We start from the raw sequence: 21,694 nt of genomic DNA on the forward strand, positions 1-21,694 counted from the left end.
CAGAAAAAAAAAAAAAATGGACACTTTCCATTGTGCAAAATTCAGTGTGTCTAAAGCTGAGGAATACGCATTTATCAAACTTGAACTCCTCAAACATTCTGACATCAAAAATATGTAAAGCTACAACTCACAGAAAATGAGGTTTATACATGTTAAATTATATACACGTAAAATTCTGAAAAAGCAACAATTAAAAAAGAACTTAAGGGCTGGGGTTGTGGTTCAGTGATAGAGCGCTTGCCTCCCACGCGTGAGGCACAGTGTTCCATCCTCAGCACCACATAAAAATAAATGAAATAAAGATATTGTGTCCATCTATAACAAAAAAATATTTTAAAAAAGAACTTAAAAATGATATTCACAGACTAGAAAAAGATTCCTTTGTAGCAGATATATCAGAGTCTTTTGAAAGCACAAAATTCAAATGTAAACTTAAAAGACAAGCACAGGATTTCAAGAAGTGGGTTCATAAAGGATATGATCTTATGGTCTAATCCAGAAGTTTCAAATTTTTTGGTTTTCAATCCACTTGTACTTTTTTTTGGTCAGGGTAAGGTGGTACTAGGGATTGAACTCAGAAGCACTTGGCCATTAGCCACATCCCTAGCCCTATTTTATATTTTATTTAGACACAGGGTCTCACTGAGTTGCTTAGCACCTTGTTTTTGCTGAGGTTGGCTTTGAACTCTTATTCCTCCTGTCTCAGCCTCTCAAGCTGCTGGGATTCAGGCATGCGCCACTGTACACGGCTCCGTTATACTTTTAAAAATTACAGAGATTTTGTTTTTGTAGGATTTTTTGTTTTGTTTTGTAAGATTTCTATTTCAACTGAAACACTGTTCTATTATATCTACCCCATCTAGAGATATTTATCATATTAGAAGTTAAAACAAAATAATTTGAATTTTTATTAATCATTTTCAAATAAAAATCTAATATATGTTAACATAATTTTTTGAAAGATAACTTTTCTAAAACAAAAAAAATCATTAGTGAGTACAGTGTCACACATTTTTGCAAATACCTTTAATATCTGACTTCATATTACAAAGCAGGATTCTTATATCTGCTTTAACATTTAGTCTGTAACCATATCACACATCAAGCAGCCTATGCAAGACTCCACTGTATGCTCATAAAGGAATGAGAGTGAAAAAGTTAAATGATATCTTAGTATTATAATAATAGCTTTGGCTTTGAATACCCTGAAAGGTTCTTGAGGACCCACCTAGACCACAGTTTAAGAGCCACTGCCCTAAAGTACTCTCATTTTACATATAAGCCTACTGGATCTCAGCAGAGGAAGTGAGACACTCATAACTACATGCATGTTAATGGCAGGGTACAGATCTTAGATGGTTTGTCTCACTTCTCTTAGTTTAGGTTCTCAATCACAAACCTGGGAAATATGCCTTATTGGCCTATCCTGTTCTCTCTAGTTAGAAAATTGTCACAATCTAATACCAAAAAAGTTTTTTTAATGAAAAAGGGAAATCAACAAACATAATAAATCCTGCTATAGATATACTGTTTGAATTTAAATTATATCTGAATTTGAACTGAAACACTTATAAGGCAAGTTCCATTGTAATTATACCATGCAAACTGTAATGACAAACCACACAGGAAATGTCACAGATAAATATGGAAAGCAGATTAACCACAATATCCCTATTTATCCTACATTCTGTGTCTGAAATACAGTACAATGACCTATTTCAGAAAGATCTTCCCAAGGATAGTAGATATTTAAGAGAATGCAAATAAACTGGCAATCATATGGAACATTTTTAGATAAAATGAAGTTGTTCTGAAATGTATGTATTTTACATTCCCTAACTAAACCTTATTTTTGTCTTTAAAAAAATAAAACCAAGGAGTCTTCTTGGCACCTAGAAATTATTTCCCTTGTATCCTACCAGATGGTTCAAATCTTCTTTAAATGGATCATAGCCTTGCTTCTTTAAACAACGGAGTGCCCAGAAAAGTTGGTCTACTGGAGGAAATTCTTCCCATGGAACCCATTCCCAACCTAGAAAAGAAAGAGACCAAATCAATGTATTTACCTGACAGGGAATAAGCAGTACTTATTTTGGTAAGCTTTTTTTTTTTTTTTTTGGTACTAGGAATGGAGCCCAGGGTTGCTCAACCACTGAGCCACATCCTCAGCCCTTTTTATTTTTATTTAGAGATAGTCTCACTAAGTTGCTGAGGCTGGCTTTGAACTTGCAATCCTCCTGCCTCAGCCTCCCAAGCCACTGGGATTACAGGAACGTGCCATGGTGCCTAGTTAGTAAGCTAATTTATATGTAGAGAAAAATGAATTAAACTTAAAAGTGATCTATTAACAAACTCCAACATTGATGTTCTGCATTAGCTTAACTATACAAATACAATTTGCATTTAAAATGAACATTTTAAAGAAGAGAATGATCATGTAAAACATTGTTATTTGAATAGGAAGTTTACAAATACCACATCATGATAAACCCTGATTTAGTATTTATTCATTGTTTATTCAAATATCTGTCTCAAAATGCAAAACACTTTATATAGTATAGGTTATGCTACATTAAAATAGATCAGTTTCTTTCCCTATAAAATAAGGTAGATTACAGTATTCTTAAGTTCTCTTCCATCTCTTAAAAAAAAAAAAAAAAAACTAACAGAAGCTGCACAGAGGAAAAAAAATACTGTGCCTTATAATATTTTCTATAGAAAGACAAACACAAAGGGAGCTGATTTAAAAGAATCCACTAAGAAGATCTAACAGTGTTTGTTAGTTTTAAAATGCATGAAATCCTAGAAAAAGATTCTAGGGAATGGTATTTTCTTTAATGATTTAGAAATAAATAACACAAAAACACAGATACTCAGTTTTTTCATCTACACAGGAGAAACAATAACTTCCTTTTGCAGAGAATGATTATTCTGACAAAGGTGAACATACAAATATTATTATATTAGGATGTACACTTCATGTTCTAAATAGGACTTTTTATGATTACATGTTTTTACCTTTGTATGAGTGCTTTTTATTCTATTAAATATTTCTTTCTCTGCCTATGGAATACAGGTTATGTATTTTTAGTCTAATAAGGCATGAAACAAAGAAGCCATGAAATTGGTACAAATACAGAAAGAGTTGATTAGCCACCATGACTACACACTAACTACTAGAGAGAGATCAAGAGGAATAGAGACAGAGAAAGGGAGATGAGTACCCAATAATGTGCTACAGATACTGAATTAACTGATCCTCAAGAGAGCTGTCTGTAGCTAGCGGGTGGTACATACCTGAAATTCTTAGTGAGACCATATCTCAGAATAAAATAAAAAGAGCTGATTACATAACTCAGTGGTAGAGCACCTTTGAGTTCAGTCCTCAGTACCTGGAGTGGGGTGAGGTGAAAGATTGCATGTGTGCTGAGTTTACCCCCATCTCCAAGAAAATAAAATGTATGAGGAGCTGGTGTTGTGGCTCAGTGGTAGAGCGCTCGCCTTGCATTTGCAAGGCCTTGGGTTTGAATTGTTTCTTTAGCACCACATATAAATAAATAAATAGGTAGATAGATAGATAGTTAGATAGATGAAATAAAGGTATTGTGTCTAACTCCAAAAAAAAATTTTTAAAAATGTTTGAATGATTCTCCTAATATGAACACACAGCTGTTGGAAGGATAAAATAAATGGTAAATTGAAGTAGGCTCTCCAAATCCAGGACCTGAGGAACATGGGAAGGAGACTGCATCATTACACTACAAATAAACCCACTGCTATAGTTGGTCTGAATGAGTGGATCTAACAAAAGTTCCCATGCTGGAGGCTTGGTCCCCTGTATAGTGATGCTGAAACTGAAAGGTGGTGGAACCTTTATGTGGTGGGGCCTAGTGGGAGGCAATTAGGTTTTTAAGAGGGATTAATGCTTTTCTCATAGGTTCTCTATAGTATATTGTTATAAAAAGAGTGAGCCTGGCCACTCTCTGGCCTCTTGTACTCTTGTTTGCACACATCTCTTCTGTATGTGGCTGCTTCCCTTTCCCCTTCTCCGCCATGTCTTCATTTTGGAGAAACTAAATGTTTACAGGGGATGTCCAGTACATGAGACCTCTCGGAGTGTATGTATATACCCATATATTTAAAATACATGCATTTAAAGATTTCGATTTGTTTCTTTAGTTTCTTGAATGATACAAGGTACGAGGTATTGAACCTAGGGGTGCTTTACCACCGAGCTATATCCTCAGTCCTTCTTATTTTTTGAGACATGGTCTTGCTAAACTGCCCAGGCTGGCCTTGAATTTGTGATCTTCCTGTCTTAGTCTCCCTAGTATGAGGGATTATAGGCATCAGCCACTGTGCTTGGCTTTCTTAGTTTCTTGTGGAGAGATGATACACATGAAGCCCTTAGAACAATGTTTTTGTCATTAAAGCTTTCAGAGTGTTCAATTCAATATAGAAGGTAACAGACAACTGCTTTGTCAGAGTAATCATTCTCTGCAAAAGGAAGGTATTATTTCTTCTGTGTAGATGAGAAAACTGAGGAAATCATACACACAAAAAAAAATTTTCTTAAAAATCACAACCTGAGGAAAAAAAAATTAAACACACACACAAAAAATGAACACTTACTGAGCGCTTATTATGTTTACTAGGTTTATATGTATATTAACTCATTTAATCCTTATAATACCCCATGTAAAGGGGTTACTATTGCTGCAAATGAGAAAAGAGGCCCAGACATTAAATAACTTGCCCAAGGTCATAGTGCAGAGTGAAAAAACCAGGACACAGAGCCAAACCAGCTGGTTTCTTATATTCTTCAGGATTTTAGCATTTCTACATATCTATATTAGCCAGTCTGTTTGGACTGCTGTAATACTTTAGAATACTTTAGATTTACTTTAGATACTTTAGATTACGCATCTTACAGACAACAGAAATTTATTTTCTCACAGTTCTGGAGGCTGGAAGTCCAAGATCAAGACACTGGCAGATCTGGTATCTGGCAAGGGCCCATTTCCTGGTTCATAGACAACCATCTTCTCTCTGAATCCTCCTATGGAGGAAGGGGTGAGGAGTCTATCTGGAGTCTTTTTTATAAGGGTATTAATCCAATTCAGGAGGCCCTACCTCCTGTTAGCATCACCTGGGTAAAAAAAAATTTTTTTTTTCAGCATATGAATTTTGGGGGAACACAAATATGAAGAAAATATAATCCTCTTCATATGGCAACAGAATGTAATACTCCTTCCAATGATACGTCCTCCACAAAGAAAAATGCATTATTTTATATAATTCTCTTACTTTCATTTTTTTCAGGTTCTACATTCTTTGGTTCTGAACCATGAGTCAAATCTACTTCTCCTTTCATTAATATAGTGACATAATGGTAATTCTCTTTCTCAATGAAAGAATTCACCACTGAGGCAAAGTGGACATTTTTCAGGCGAAGAGCTGCTTCTTCCCAGGTTTCCCTTTGAGCACATTCTTCCCAGGTCTCACTGGAAAACAGAAATGTACTATTGTAATCAATTCTATTTATGTAAAGTTCTTTACCACAAAATACTTGGTTAGAAATTCCTAGCACAAAGCAAATACAACTGCAATTAGTTTATACTTTAAAATGACATATCAAAAACTCAGCCTTCAACATTCTGTACATTTTATATTTAGTTACCTAAATACCAGAAGGACTTCATGTTTTAAAAAATTTAACATTTAGCCAATTCAGCACTAATTCATAGGTCTGAAAGTAAGCCTGTGCAACCAGGGGGAAGTTTAGTGTATTAGTTAAGACTCTGTAGTCAACTAGACCTTGGTTGGATATGAAAGTCCATTACTTGCTACTTTGGATAAGCAAAAAGAGGACTATTACCTTCTCATGGGGTTGTTATAAATGTATATGGAAGTATATTATGGCTTTTCCTACACTCACAGAATTTCAGTTTAAGCCTCAAAATGGAGGACAATAGGCAACTAGCACCTCTAAATTCTCATGAGTATAGCAGAAGAGCATGTCATCCAGGCTCACAGGTTTGCTAAGGAAGGTAAGACTAGTCTTCTGACCCTAATCCCACACGGGCTACGTAAGAAAGGCAGGAGATATTTAGGAGGGAGTAAAGTTGAGAATTTTCAGCCTAATATGAACATTTCTCCTCTTCCCAATGAGGGGTAGACTCTTTCCAACCATCTAAATGAGAGACTCTCCAGGAGAATCAGTTGAGATTGGGTATGACTCCCAAGAAGGAGATACTGATGTGTCCCTGCCAAAGACATCATGAGCTGCAGAAACCCAGCCCTACCCCAGTGCATCAGGGCACGGGTGACAGTAGGGTAAGAATTCTTGTATAAAACTGAAATGTGTTCCTTAGATTTTCCGTATGCATGTGAATACAGAGGTTGACATTTATTCCTGCCTCAGGAATTTGGAAGGTGAGACTGGCTAGAGTGGTCATTCCGTGAAAGCTTAGCAAGGAAAGGGGGCAGCAGTGAAAAATCATCATTTCTATTACATATTTCCTTTGGGCTAAGCGTATGTCACAAAAGACTGCTGGGTAATCTAACAGAAGACCCTAGCAGGAAAAAAATGCAGGGTGATGTACTAGAAGCAAGAGCTAGAGAAGAGGGACCAGTATAAAAAAAAAAAAAAGTTGTCCCTGTCAAGGACAAAAATCCTTGTGGGATTTCCAAACAACTGTCAAACACAAACCAAGAAAGAAAGCACGAACTTGGATAGTGGATACCAACAGAGAGGGCACCAGTGGAGGGATTAAAGCTGCCCTAGTCACATAAAAAGTTCACCCCTTCTTCCTCCTCAACACACGGGAGAAGGAAAGTCAGAAACAGCAGAGTGAGGAGAGGAAGAGATGGAGAAAGAGCAAAACAATGGCTTTTATTTCCACATCACAGGAAGGGATTAGACATGAGAAGTGAGACTGAAGGTTTAAACTGGCTTGGACTTTCAAATGCTTGGAAATAAATCATAATAACCAAAACATGATTTTTAATGAAATAAATAATAGAATTTACAGGAAAAGTCACTGAAACAGAGATAGGAAAAGATAACTCAAGTTTGAAGACTGTGGAAGGAGAAAAGAAACCAATTTTCTACTTGCTCCCCCATTAAGTTAGCTCATTCAGTATACAGTTATGTAAAGATCAAGTGAAAGGGTACCTGAGAGGAGTTTAGCATGCCATCTAGGGCTTCATTCAAGTACAATGTTACGATCACCTGGTAACTGAGACTCCTACACTTTCTTGTGTTAAGATAGTTATCTCTAGCCATTACTCCAGTAATTATAATTCTAGACTGTGTTTAGTTTGTGATCTAAATTTGGATAATCCCACTAAATTTGGATAATAATTCTTGGTACATCAACAAAGTACAATGTGTAGCTATGTGAGCAACTGGTTCATAATTGAAGAAACTGTATTAATGGTTTATCTTAATTATCTGAAAATGATAAACATCAATGCTTTTTTTAAATTCTGAAGACCATTTAAAAAACTGTATATGCTAAAAGAACATGAATTTCATATTTTATGAAGGACAAATTCTGATTAAGCATCAGACCTATACTACTACTACTTCTTTTTTTCTTTTTAGTTGTTGATGGACCTTTATTTTATTTGTTTATAGCAGTGCTGAGAATAGAACCCAGTGCCTCACACATGCTAGGTATGCTCTATCACTGAGCCACCACCTCAGCCCCAGAATCATTTTGTAAGAAATATGGGTGGACTAGAAAAACATGGACATAACTACATAAACTCATATTCTTCAACAAATAAATGGCATGAGCAAAAGGGGATGGAGGATTACTTTTAGAGTGAGAAATAATGCAATATGATTCATTTGATCCTGATTGGTACAAAAACAGTGAAAAGACATTTTAAAGAAAACCGAGGAGGACCATACACAGACTATCAGAAGATACTAAAGAATTATTTTGAGCCAGATGCAGTGGGCCACACCTGTAATCCCAGCAACTCTGGGGGATGAGGCAGGATTCCAAGTCCCAGGCCAGCCCTCAACAATTTAGTGCAGTCCTAAGCAACTTAGAGAGACCCTGTCTCAAAATTAAAAATATGTATATAAATTAAAAGGGCTGGGGATGTAGCTTAGTGGTAAAGCACCCCAGGTTCAAGCCTTAGTACCAAAAATAAAATAAATTTATTTTGCAGATCACACTGAATTATTTAGGGATAATATAATGGAACATCTGAGATTTCGCGTAACATTGTCTACAAAAGGAGATGTGTGAGGTCCGTATTTTGGGTGAGCAATGGAGGAGCAGTTAGATGGAACAAGAACAAGCTCTGTGGAGGTTCCTAATGATTCACGCTTTTCTCCACTTTATGTATGCTGGATTTTCAAAAATAAACTAAAGATAAAACACGCTGGATCTGGAGACTTTAGAAGACGCTGTTTAACTATTCTTGATTTTAACCTTCTCACTTCAGAATTCATTTTTTGCAACCTATGTTTTCTTCACTTTCGTGTAGAACACTTAATTGCCCAACTCCCTCTGTCCGTCTGATATACTTTTTTTTTCATTGTTTATTTTTTTATTATGCTCGCTTCCCTTTTATTAGTTGCTCATGACAATACCATGATCTTGACATATCCGTCTGATATATTTTACAATCACAGAATGTCAAGGCAGACAGGAACGTTAAAAAACATTTCGCCCACCGTCCCCATTTTAAAGACGAAGAAACTGAGGGGCAGAGTTTCACTAGCTCTTTTGCTCAGAGTGTAACGCAACCAGTGGATATTAAATATACCTGTGCACGTCTAAATAGCACGGAAGCCGTGCAAATGTGGTGACAACACCCGAATGCTCGAAGTTTAGAAACGCCCACTGTCCTCTCGGTGATGCCCACTAAGAAGCCCTTTTCACAGAACAATTCTCAGCAGCCACCAAGCAAGGTCAGCCTTCCTTCCTCAACCCAGCGACCCCTCGCGGCAGGCGCCTGCGGGGCGCAAAGAGGAACCCGGAAACCAGAGAGAAACGACGCGACGTCAGCGCGAACAAGCGCACGTGAACGCGCACGGCGCGCGCACGGCGCACGCACGGCGCGAACGTGTCGTGTAGTGCACGTTCCGTTTTCCAGGGTCGAGACGGGGGCTGCTCACCCGAATTCCAAATGACCCCCTGGAAGCTGAAAGCTGCCGTCTCCAAACGACCCTTTCCTCTTCCCCAGGAGGACGCAACGAGGATGCTCGCAGCTCGTCACCACCACTCCGACCCCTACCCCGGGCCGCCGCCGCCTCGGCGGCTCAGCGCTGGCCGTCATAGCGCAGGTGGGCGGGCCTGGCCTGGCAGGAAGTGACGTGCTCCCTGCGCTCCTGCGGGCTCCAATCTCTGTGTGAGCTAGTGCTGGCGGCAGAGTCAAAACAAGAACCTCTCCGCCCTGTCTCTGGCCTGTGTCGAGGTTGTCACTACCTCGCCTGGGTTGTCAGCTTGTGAAGCTGTGTTTCCTCTTCGAGGACGGCGGACCACCAATTTAAACTAAGGCCACTTACCGTCTCTTTTTTTGAGGTAGGCTTGAAGACATAAAGAAGGAGACATGGAGGACAACGCAGGAGTGGCCAGATTTAAGTCACTTTAACATATCTTGATTACAAACAGCAATATTAAATCAATTTTTGGACCTTATCTACAGGCACATTATTGTAATGCTGTGTTCAAAAAGCAGAATGCATCAAAAACAAGAAAGGAAATAATACCCGATCCCAATAATGGACCGCCTGTCAGTAAGTGCCCCCCCCCCATCCTCATATGATCAACTTATCTGTGAATGACTCCCCTAATCCTGGTAATGGGGAACCTGCCCAGTTACCAACACAGGAGAAGTAAAAACGACCTCTTAGAGCATATCCCTGTATTACTGATCTTACCTGTGTAAATAAGCCTCGTTAATGATAGGGGACAGACATTTAGTAGTGGGAACATGAGGTGAAGGAAATAATTTATAAACTGGGCCCACTGTGCTGACCCCCCACTCCCTACGTGCTTTCACTTTAAAAAGCCTGAAGCCTGCCTGGCTTAAGTCAGGAAGATATGTTACATTTTTCAGCAAACTGCCTATTATCTATAGGGGAAATGGAGGTCTGAAATGCCCATAAAAAGAACACAAGTTACCCTGAAGTGGGGATGGGTGGACTTTCGTGACTCTTATACAGACCAGATCCCAGAACCTAGGGAGATAAGGATAATTCCTCCTGACCATAAAATCTTTTAAGAACAGGTTCCAATTAGAACTAATCAGCATGGGCCAAAGTGACTTAGAGTTGTCATGCCCTGTGGGGTCTTGAAAGTTTAATGTCATCCTGCCATCAGTCAAAAGTCAAGAGGTGGACCTGGGCAGGATTCTGGAAACTTCCCTGGGATTCCTGCCCAATAAAACTGGAGGGTAGGAGGATCATGCCCTTCCTGTCCTCTGAGAAAACCCAGTCTCTCCCTTGAGAAGGTCCCCCATTTTTTTCTTTGTAATTCCTTCTGATAAATTCATGCGTGTTATTTTGAGCTACATATCTGAAATCTTTCTGGCATGATTGAAAGAATTGGGGTGAAAGGGGCCTCTGCCCTGTAACAGTTAAGAAGTAGTTAATGTGTTCTCCAAACCCTGATTCTCAGTGCGCTTCTTTCTTTCTCTCAATAAATTCATCCATCTTTAAATTCCTTTTTGCAAGGATGTAAAGGATCCTCACCACTTGAGTTGAGGTCCACTTCCCTTTTGGGGTACTTCATCAAGACCCTCATCTAGGAGACACTTTCAGCACTCATTTATTTACTCCAACCCAATGTTTATAAGATCCCTCTAAACCAGTGTTTATAAGCCTGCTTTTATAAGTAGCTGTGCCATTGTACATTGTTTTTTCCATAAATGACCTTCTCCACACCAGAGAACTTATTTCTCACTATGTTTCAAATCAGTGAAGTATACCAGGGCAAGGACAAATTGTGTAGAAACATCCCCATATAAATTATGACTTGAGAGCACGCATAAGTGTTTTGGGGGAGTAAAGTAATTTATTTAAAAAATAAATTGTGCTAAGACAAGTTAGTTACCAATATGAGAGGGGAAAAGACACTATTTCAAATGTTTGTACATCATGCACCAAATAAAAATAAAATATAAATGAAGAAAAATCCTGAATGAAAGAGCTATAACTAAAATTAAAAACAAATGACTAAATCTTGGGATGGTGAGTATTTACTTTAAAATATATAAATTTATATTTCCACTCAATGGACATGTACATTATTTAAAAAGTCAGAGGGTACAAAAATTGCATTAACAGTTCTAATCAGTAGTTCTACTTTGAGAGACAGACAGTTTTATTCTTTGAACTATTATTTCATTATTTGCATAGGTACTTCTAAGTATATGCTTATTCTGTATCCTGAAAAGTCCATTAAAAAAGTTACTAGAACAACTAAATGAGTTTAGCAAGATCATAAATTTCAAAGTTAATATACAAAGTCAATTATATAGCAAAGAATGATCAGAAAATTGGATTTTAAAACCATCTATAAAAGCATAGAAAACATAAATAAGGATAAATTTGACAAAAGATATGTGTTCATCTTATTAAGTCTTAAAATTTAAATTAAAAAATATTATGATCATGGATCAGAAGATTTAATATTGTTAAGATGACAGTTATTTCCCAATTGATTTATATACATTCAGTGTAATCCCAACCAAACACCAGACGGTTTTTTGTTTCTATCCCTATTCCCCACAATGGTAGAAATTGATAACTGGCCTGATTCAAAAATTTATTTGGATATACAAAGGTTGAAAATAGTCAAAATAATTTTTTCACATGAAAAATTCAGAGGATACGCACATATACACAAGAAATGAAAAGATCCTCAAATGGTACTTGGGACCATAAATAAAAATTAACACAAAATGAATTGTAGATAGAAAAACATATAAAAGTATAAAATTTCTAGAGGAAAATCTTTGCGATTTGGGTTAGAGTTAGGCCTAGATGATATCAAAAAGCATGACATCAAAAGCATGATCCTTAAAAGAAAAATTGATAACTTGGATATTATCAAAATTAAAAATTCATGGGACTGGGTTCTGGCTCAGTGGTAGAACACTTACTTGGCATGTGTGAGGTCCTGGGTTTAATCCTCAGCAACACATATAAATAAAGTAAAAAAATCCATTGGCAACTAAAACATTTTTTAAAAATTAAAAAAAAATTCATTCTCTTCAAGAGAAATTGCTATGGGTTGAGTTGTGTGGTACTTTAAGATTCATATATTGAAACCCTCCCCCCTAACATAAGATAATTTGAAAATGAGGACTAATCTAATGGGGACATCTAATTAACTTAGATGAGGTCATAAGACTGGGAGCTCTTGTAGGATTAGGGCCCTTATAAGAAGAGATCAGAATCCTTCTACTCTGGCCCCAATCCTCCAGTTACAACAAGAAGTTGACTATACAGGAGCCAGGAGAAAGTCCTCACTTTGAACTGAATTTACCAGCACCTTGATCATTGACTAAACAAACTCTAGAACTATGAGAAAGAGATATCTTGTTTATGCCACAAAGTTTGTGGTATTTTTTTATAGAGTCCAAGCTAACCAAGATGCTAAGAGAATAAAAAGACTGGGAGAAAATAGTTGCAAAGTACATTATCTGATAAGGGAATGGATCTAGAATATATAAAAATTCTCCAAAACTCAGTAATAAAGCAACTGAAAATAAATGGTTAAAATAATTGAATAGATATTTCACTAAAAAGAGGTCGAATGGAAAATAAGTACGTGAAAATATGCTAAATGTCATGAATTGTTAGAAAAATGGAAATTTAAATTACAGTGAGATTCTTCAATGCCTGTATTAGAATGAATAAGATTACCACACACTCAAGTGCTCCCCCCCCATACCCAAAACCCTGTTAAAGATACAGAGCAGTTAGAACTCTCATGAGCTGGTGGTGGGAATGCAAAATGGTACAATCACTTTGGAAAACAATTCATTGTCTCAAAACATGTTAAGTATATGATTATCATACTACTTAACAGCTCACTCCTAGATAATTACCTGAGATAAATGAAAGCTTATACAAAGATCTGTATATAGCTATTATAGTGGCTTTATTTGAAATTATTAAAAAGTGGAAACAACTCAAATATTTCTTCCACTGGTGAATCAGGGTGGTACATTCATAAATGGAAAATTACTCCACAATATAGAGGAACAAAGTTCAGATAACCACTATGACATGGATGAATTGCAGTTACATTAGGCTAAGTGAAAGAAATCAGATGTAAAAGGCTACATGCTGAATGATTCTGGGAGGAGGGGCAAAAGGTTAGTCAGTGTAGGTAATAAGTAATTGGGCCTGATCAAAAAGATAGGGGCTGGGGCCTGAGTTGTGTCTCAGTGATAGAGCGCTTGCCTGCAATGCGTGAGGCACTGGGTTTGATCCCCCGCATCACATAAAAATAAAATAAAGGTATTGTGTCCATCTACAACTAAAAAAAAAAAAGAAAAGAAAGAAAGAAAGATGGGGGTTGATTCAAGAGGAAAGGAAATAAAATGCAATGTCTCCAAAGCCCTTACCCCTTCTCCTGCAACTGGTTGCCAAGGCAAAAGCAAAGATAATATGGATAGGTCCAACTCTAGTCACAGAAAAAAGGTCAGTGTTTGCCTGGGACTAAAGATACAGAAAAGGGTTGACTATGAAAGGGCATAGGCATTTTCTGTGGTCATTGAGGGATTCTATAAGATGGTAGTGACTTGACTATGTGTTTGTAACTGAGGATTATGTATTTAAAAGGGTGAATTTTACTATGTATGTATTAAACTTCAATACATCTGACATTTTAAAAAAAGCAAAATAGAACAATGTAATGTTTGCTTGCAGAAAGGATAAGCCAGGATGTAGTTTAGCAGTGAAGAGGGTCCAGACAGTGCATAACTAAACTGTTGCACTTAATATCAAAATTTGTCATCCTTGTGGGAGTGGGGCACAAGGACAGTCAGTGTAGGTAATTAAGGATTGGATCAGGAAGATGGGGGCTGATTCAAGAGGAAATAAAATGCTAATACTTCCAGAGCACTTTCCCCTCCTGCAACCTGTTGCTGAGGTTACCTGCCTCCAGGGAATTGTTCCCCTCAGCAATGAGTTGTTAATAAGTAGTTGCTGGGTGGCTCCATTCCTGCTTGTACCCCTGGGTATCTTCATCCTCCCCCTCTTGGATCACTCTATCTTTGGGGTCACATAGGCAGAATGGGAAGAGGGGGTATGAGAGCAAAGGAAATCTGAAATCTATAGAAGGAGCAGGACACCCCCCCATTCCCTTGGGCACCAACTTAGACCCCCTCTTCTGTAGAGGAGTCTCTCTCTATCTCTGTTCTATCATTTAAATAAAACTTTTGTCCTTGCCTTGGCATTTCTCTGGTGTTCAATCTTCAACAGTGGGGATATGGGACTCAACATGAGTTTTATCTCTGGTCTCACTTGTGTGTAGAGTCATGTCTCTGAAGATTATATTTCTGGGTAAGCTAGCCTTTGCTTGAGCTATCTGGAGGCAGGCTCCTTCTCTCACTGGGCCTTGGAGGACTTGAGGGACTGGTGGTATTTATCATAGGCATTCCTATTAAAGAGAGCAGGCTGCTCCTAAAACATAGTAAGAAGTTGTGGGCTAAGAGTGTGCAAGTATGTGAGGAGGACAGCCTATGACATTCAGGATAAGTCACATTCAGTGGTTGGTTTCGAGTTTTCCTTTACTGCATTGTAATTCCATTTTATAATCCCAAAGTCTTGAATGAAGTCTGACTATATGTTACTATCTGATCTTAGCCATGCTATGAAGAGATGGAATGGACAAGAGTCTACCTTGGCATAAAGGAAAGACCAAAGAGGAACATCAATGCAGAGAAGAATTGAGATCAAGGAGGAGGTCTTTGAGCTCTGTATTCCCAGTACCCTGAACAGGGACTCACACATAAGTACCCTTAAATAAATGCCTGAATGAAAGCTGCTCTCTATACCAATGAAGCAGAATAGTTTCAATGTGTATACACAAGCTAGTTATTGATTTTTCCTGAAAACTTTATGCTGTATGTAAAAAGATTGCATAAGTCACATGATGCACAAATGGTTATGAAAGGAAAAGACATCGTACTGAAAAATATGAATCAGGTAAGAGAAATACAAACCAACCCATTTTAGATGTTACTCACTCTAATTATTAGAGAATCCACATATCAAATTCCCTTCTATATGGTCCCAACCAATTGAACAGGATACACAGTAATTACTGCAGCATTAGATCCTAACAGTGTCGGAGTCCAGCTCCAACAGGGGGTCTCAGGAGACGAACGGATGGTGAGGAGTCGGCGAAAGGGGGTGGAGAAACAACACAGACACCAAAGTGAAGGTGTTGATCTCAATCTTTACTTGTGAAGTTGATCATATATACTTTTCATTTTGGCAGGCTCACAGTACTTTGTGGTACAAAACAGGAATCATTATTCAAAGAAACAAAATATTACGTAGCTACAATTAGAATAGAAGAATGTATCTTGGCTTATGGATAAGCAAGCATTTTTCCTTTCAGTTCGCGTTTTGCTTTGAGCTGTTTCTGTTTAGTTAACTTTTAATAATAGTTAGAAATGTCCCAACTATTGGCCTATACCTTGATTATTCTTTCTTGACTTACTGACTGGAACCGGTGCCATGGTTACAGCAAGTGGTTAACTTGTTGTTAATTTTAATCAAACAAGAGTAAAAGCACAAGCCATTGTGCACAGGAACAAGAACAAGTTGCCCAGTACTAAGCACTAATCTGTCTTCTTAACATTAATTCTTCTTCTCTAGATTTTAATTTCTCAAAAACTTCCTTGACAGGAATACAGGGAGTTTTTCATTAGACATTAACAATTTATGCTCTACAGCTGAATCATTGCATTTAGAGCAAACAGATCTACTCTTAGAAGTAGTTGCATTAATTGGGAAAGTCATGTTTTTTCCTTCATACTTAATGGTCATATGAGAAATCACAACTATACTTATTAAAGGAATACAAAAACAAACCAGCCCATTCCCAGAAACATACTGCGCTCCTCCAGAGGATGGACGCCTTGCGCCATCCACCACAGTAGGGCCTTGCCATTGCCTGAGTCAGGGGAGGCGCGCAGCATAACAGAGCCTCCTTTCTAGTTTATCCACATTCTCAGCCAAAGGGTAGAGGCCCAGACACAGGGGTCCCACTTTGGCTTAACTCCAGGATTTTTCCAAGTGTGAGCCCTTCTTCCTTCCCCTTTACACAGAAATTTTGTATTCTCATTCTGCAGGATGCTGAAATTCTCCCCAAACTGACTCTGGTTCTGCTCTAATATATCCTTGTTTTAATGACAGTTTATCTGTTTATTTTCCAGTCATCTTATTTATCTATTAAGTCTGTTCTTAAATCTGAAAGTTATCCTATCTTACTTAGCAATTTACACAAAATAAAGATCTCCTCCTTGAAAATATTCCTAGCAATGAATTACTAACAGGACTTCCTTTACTTTCCTGAAAGTTACCTTACTAATACAGTTAGGATAGAAGGTGAAATGATTCAATTAAGGTAATGTTGCCGAATTCCTCCTTCCTTCACTCATAACACCTCAGGGCACTGATTTGGGAGAGATCCCAGGGTAGTAGCATCTATTTCTTCATTCTACCCTGCCCTACACAACCTTGTCCTGAGTGAATATTCTTGGTTCTTCTCCTGCCTCAGCCTCTGGCTTGAACTGAACCAGTTTCTTTTTCCTCCTTCCTCTTGGCAAGTCCCTGCGTTTGACATTTGAAACTCAATATAATTTAAAACCCACCTTGCAGTTTTCTGTAGTACTGTATGGTGCCTATTATAACTGAATTGATATGAAAAGCTCAGTATTTTTTCCCAGTAGTAAGAGGAAAAATGAGGAGGAGGAGGAGGAGGAGGAGAGGGAGGAGGGGGAAGAGGAGGAGGAAGAGGAGGATTATTGCTTTGCTAGCAAAGGAGAAACAGAAGGGACTCCTGCCCCAGAGGCTATGATTCTATCAGCCAGCAGGAACAGTGGACTTTTAAAGAAGGGACATAAAGGCTACATTCCAGTTGTTCCCTGATGGGAGTTATATTTCATTTATAGCCTTGAGAGATAGCTGTTTCTTAGATCACAGGTGCTACCCACAAGTCTGGATTCTTTCATTCCTGTGGTCTGTGAGCCAAAGGACAGATAACTCTGGAGGACACATTACTCAACCTAGGACTGGAAGAAAGTTAATCTTGCTTCCCCTGTGATTACAGTGGGGGGGGGGGAAGAATGAGGAAAGGAAAAAATGTTAATTTTATTTATTATTTTTTTTTGCCATGAACCTTGTCTCAGAACAATGTTTTTTTTGTTTTTGTTGTTGTTGTTTGTATGTGGTGCTGAGGATCAAACCCAGGGCCTTGCATGTGCTAGGCGAGCACTCTACCACTGAGCCACAACCCCAGCCCTTAATTTTAAAAGAAGCAGAAAGGGTTATATTGAAAGCATGAAGTGGGCCCCTGTTAGAAAATCACATATTCAAATTATACCACAATTCAGATGTCCAAAGAAAATGATCTCTTACTCTCTCTCTCTCTGGCCTTTCCCCCAACATTCTTCATCACTAGCTGAAATGTGAGTCTGTGCAGAATTAATTAAATATTCATTATGATTTAACTTGGTATAATCAAATAATGTAATCAGTCCCTTTAAGTCATGTTCTGTCTTGATAAATGATTGAACTTTCAGCTTTATCTTCCTTGTGTTTCTTTACTACAGATGCCCTAGATGTATGAGGTTTTTGTTGTGGCTCATACAACATTGTAATGCTTTGAGAAGAAAGTATCATTTAATTAATATGGATTCAGCATGGATTCCATAGACCAGCAAGGGATCAATCCGTTACTCATTTTCAAAGTGGCTGTACAACTTTGCATTACCATCAGTGATGTATGAGAGTTCCAGTTTGTTCTGCTTCATTGCTGACACTTGATATCACCAGTCTTTTTAATTTTAATCATCCTAATATGTCTGTAGGAATAATTCATGCCTATGGTTTGGATGTGTCACCTCCAAAATTCATGTGTTGGAAACTTACTCCCCAGTATGACAATACTGGGAGGTAGGGCCAAATGGGAGGTATGTCAGTCTTGAGGGCCCTACCCTCATGAATGAATTAGTGGTACTATAAAAAAGTGCTCTCTCTCTTCTTCTCTTTTTCCATGTGAGGGCATGGTGTTCCTCTCCTCTGCAGAACTCAGTGCTCAAGGTACCATTTTCGAAGCAGAGAGACTGGGCTTTAGTGTGCCAGTGCCACTTCTCAGCTTCCATAACAGGGACAAATAAATTTCTGTTCTTTACAAATTACTCAATCTCAGGTATTTTGTTATAGCAGCACAAACCAGACTGAGGTACTCATTGTGATTTTAACTTGCATTTCCCTAACAATGATGATGTTGTTAATTTGTGTGTGCATGTATTCTTGTTTGCCATTCATTTATCTGCTTTAGTAAAGTGACTTTTAAAATCTTTTGTACATTTTTAAAAATTGATATTTGTATTCTTACTTTAGAGTTCTTTATTCTAGATGAAGGCTCTTATCACACATTTGCTTTGAAAACTGGATGAGATCAGCAAGGGAATGAGTGCATTTAGAAAAGGGAAATAGTTAAAAAACCAACAAAGGGAGCTAGGGTTATAGCTCAGTAGTAGAGTGCTTGCCTAGCATGTGTGAGGCAGTGGGTTCCATCCTCAGCACCATGTAAAAGAGTAAAATAAATATAATAAAATTTAAAAAAACAACAACAAAGGGAAACTAAGGAGAGTCCTAAAATATGAAAAGAAAACTAGGGGATGGTAGTGTTCCAGAATCTAAGTTCAGAGAATGTTTCAGGGATACTGATCTTCTGTGTTCAATCCTCCAGTGGATACTGTGAAGTGAGAAAAGTAGACCATTTGATTTAGAAGTGTGGAAACCAAAGGCAAAAGTAGTTTGGATACTTGAGTAAGTACAATTTTGATGAAATGCTAGAGAACTAGAAAGGCTCCTCTTGTGATTATTACAATCATGAAGAATTATGAATGGATTAGTAATGGGAAGAAGAATAATGGATTTAAAGTGGAATTAAACTCTTCAAGAAAATGAAGGTATGTTAATCAGTGTAAAATTCAGTTGTAAAAAAATCAGGAAAGTGGCTTAAAGAATAACAACCAAGAAACTGGGGTTGTGGCTTAGTGGTAGAGCACTTGCCTGGCATGTGTGAGGCGCTGGGTTTGATTCTTAGCACCGCATATAAATAAATGAGCAAAATAAAGGTCCATCAATGTCTAAAAAAATATTTTTTAAAAAAAGAACAACAACCAAAAAAAAAAAATGTTTCTTTTTACTAACAAACTCAATGTGAAAGGTCTGTGTTGGTGCGGTAGCTCTGATGCCCAGGATCTTCTAGGGACCCAGTTGCATACCAGTAGTTACTGTCAGCTCCCAGGGCTATATCAGGGTATATATAGAACAGCACTGAGCAGTCTACTGAGATGTCCTTGCTTATTATATGCCATCTTTATGGTAGATATTTTTGCTATGGTCTTCACTCCCTTTGAAGAAAATCTTCTAAACTTTCAACACTATTCATGAGCCAGGTTTTGAAATTCCTTATCTTGTCCATTATACAAGGTTCCTATCAAATTTAGGACAATCTCGGGATTAGGGGTGAGGATAAATAGATGGCAGGCTACACACATATTGAGGAGGAAAAAGAAGAGCAGATAATTATTTCATGGCAAGGCAGAAAAGAAATATGGTATTGTGGGGAACATTCTGCAATTAGAGTCAGAAAATCTAGTTTTGAATGCAACTCCATTGCTTCTTAGCTAAGACTGTAAGCAGAGTATTTCAGTGAGCTCAAAGGCTGTTTTCTTGTGTGTGTGAAAAAATATACAGTATTACCTACAATCTAAAAAGTATTATAAGGAACAAATGAGGTAACCCATGAGAAATTGTATGATAAGTTGCTATACAAAACCACATTTGGGGGGTTGTTCTCAACACTTATTTATGACTTGACTAATTTCTTTCTACAGTGTTTTGTCTAGAGGTTCTCAAAGTGTGGTCCACAGACACTTGGGGGCCATGAGACCCTTTCAGGGGATCCACAACACCAAAACTGTTCTCATAATAGTACAAAGATATATTTATTTTGCCCCATTATTTGCATTGATGATAAAAAGCAGTGGTGGGTAAAATTGCTAGAGCTTAGCAGGAATCAAGACTATGACATAAAACCATTCAATTATTATTGAATCCCTCACCACCATACCCATGCAATATAAGAAGCATACTAATTTTACCTAAGATTTTCCTTAATGAAACAGTAAAGATTAAGTCCATTAAAACAATCTATAAGAACATATCTGTTCAATCTTCTGTGTGATGAAATGGAAGATGGTTCATGGTTATCTTAAGGAAAAGCAATGTGTGGTTGAGTTGTAAGCTGAACTAGCTGCTTTCTTCAGGCATCACCATTTTTAATATTTGAACAGTTTTGTTGAGATAGAATAGGCATACCATGTTTAAAGTGTATAATTTGATAAACTTGACATAAATACACAACTGTGAAATTATCACTGCAATCAAAATGGTAAACATGTCCATCACTCCCAGAAATTTCCTCCTGCCTCCCACTCCTCTCCATTCTAATAGGTATGTAGTGCTCTCTACAGTCATTTTAAGGTACATTTCTCTAAGGACTAATGGCATTAACGATCTTTCATGGATTTACTTGTATCTTTTTAGTGAAGTATTCATTTTATGTTACTAAGTACCAAGTACATTGAATTATTTCTAAAGCTACCTTTATAATCAGGAAAAAATAAATGTTCATTCATTGTAATAAAATTTTAAAGACTTACAAAAGTAAGAAAATTCCCCATAATCCCATCAGAAATTCAAACATAATTATACTGCAGTTTGTTGTTTTTCCTAGTCTATCCCATAAACAGCTTAGTCAATCCTTTTGTTTGTTCATTCATTCAACAAACATCTGTTGTCTGTGTGTTGAAAGCCAGGTGCTCATCTAGAAGGGACCAAAGCCCTGAGCAAAGCCCTGCTGTCCTGGTGCTAATAGCAGCAAGATCATTTTGCCTCATACCCATGAGTCCCTTTTCACTTAATTTTCATCTCATACTGGTTTTTCTCTTTTTTAAAATTTAGTACTGGGTAATGAATCTGGTTACGTGAAGCATCTTTTAAGACTGCTATATTTTGCAAAATTGCTTTCCCAAAAGATGTTCTAAGTTTCTTACCTCTCCCCTCAGCCATGGATAGAGAATGGATATTTTTATAAAGTAGTTCCACAGATGGATTACTTGCCCTCTTCCTGCCATTCATTCACTTATTGTACTTATTGCAGAAAGGCTGATGGAAAAGGACAAGCGACCATGGAAGGAGCATAGGTGGGGAGCTGGCCTCCATAGATGTAATGTAGCCCTGTGCCTGCCTTGTCCTTTCTGGACTGTGAACCCAGCAGGTCCCTATTCATACTGTACACCTGCAAGATCTCTCAGTCTGTCATACTTGTACCTGTCTGACTACACAGACAAACTTCTTGCCATCTGCCCTCTGAAGGAAGACAGTCCATTGAAAACATCA

The 21,694-nt window shown here is 37.7% G+C and overlaps 1 protein-coding gene and 1 long non-coding RNA gene across 4 annotated transcripts; one reads left to right on the forward strand and one right to left on the reverse strand.

Annotated features, from left to right (window-relative positions):
- Positions 1–1,007: 1,007 nt before the first annotated feature.
- Nudt15 (nudix hydrolase 15) lies at positions 1,008–9,303 on the reverse strand. Of its 2 annotated transcripts, XM_048800933.1 has the most exons (4): positions 9,143–9,303; positions 5,308–5,504; positions 4,957–5,059; positions 1,008–2,032 (listed from the first exon to the last, which is right to left on the reverse strand). In XM_048800933.1, exons 1-4 carry the CDS (start codon positions 9,301–9,303, stop codon positions 1,948–1,950), a joined length of 546 nt encoding a protein of 181 aa, XP_048656890.1. In that variant the 3' UTR covers positions 1,008–1,947. The 2 variants fall into 2 exon arrangements, with proteins under 2 accessions (XP_048656890.1, XP_015339778.1); XM_015484292.2 differs by lacking the exon at positions 4,957–5,059.
- Positions 9,304–9,321: 18 nt separating this feature from the next.
- On the forward strand, positions 9,322–19,343 carry LOC107141043. Of its 2 annotated transcripts, XR_007346788.1 has the most exons (4): positions 9,322–9,548; positions 9,673–9,763; positions 14,849–15,190; positions 17,827–19,343. It is a non-coding gene; the product is annotated as an uncharacterized LOC107141043 (long non-coding RNA). The 2 variants fall into 2 exon arrangements; XR_001503383.2 differs by lacking the exon at positions 17,827–19,343 and having other exon boundaries at positions 14,849–15,420.
- The last annotated feature ends 2,351 nt before the right edge of the window (positions 19,344–21,694 follow it).

Source organism: Marmota marmota, unplaced genomic scaffold, assembly GCF_001458135.2.
Source record: "Marmota marmota marmota unplaced genomic scaffold, marMar, whole genome shotgun sequence".
Lineage (NCBI taxonomy): Eukaryota > Metazoa > Chordata > Mammalia > Rodentia > Sciuridae > Marmota > Marmota marmota.

Excerpts from the sequence above, each read along its gene's own strand:
- Nudt15 (XM_048800933.1), bottom strand. The coding sequence starts at position 9,303 with ATGACGGCCAGCGCTGAGCCGCCGAGGCGGCGGCGGCCCGGGGTAGGG. Across the intron at positions 5,505-9,142 it reads GGGGGTCATTTGGAATTCGG|TGAGACCTGGGAAGAATGTG; the intron begins GTGAGCAGCCCC and ends TCTGTTTTCCAG. Across the intron at positions 5,060-5,307 it reads AGAACCTGAAAAAAATGAAA|GAGGATTCAGAGAGAAGATG; the intron begins GTAAGAGAATTA and ends CTTCCTCCATAG.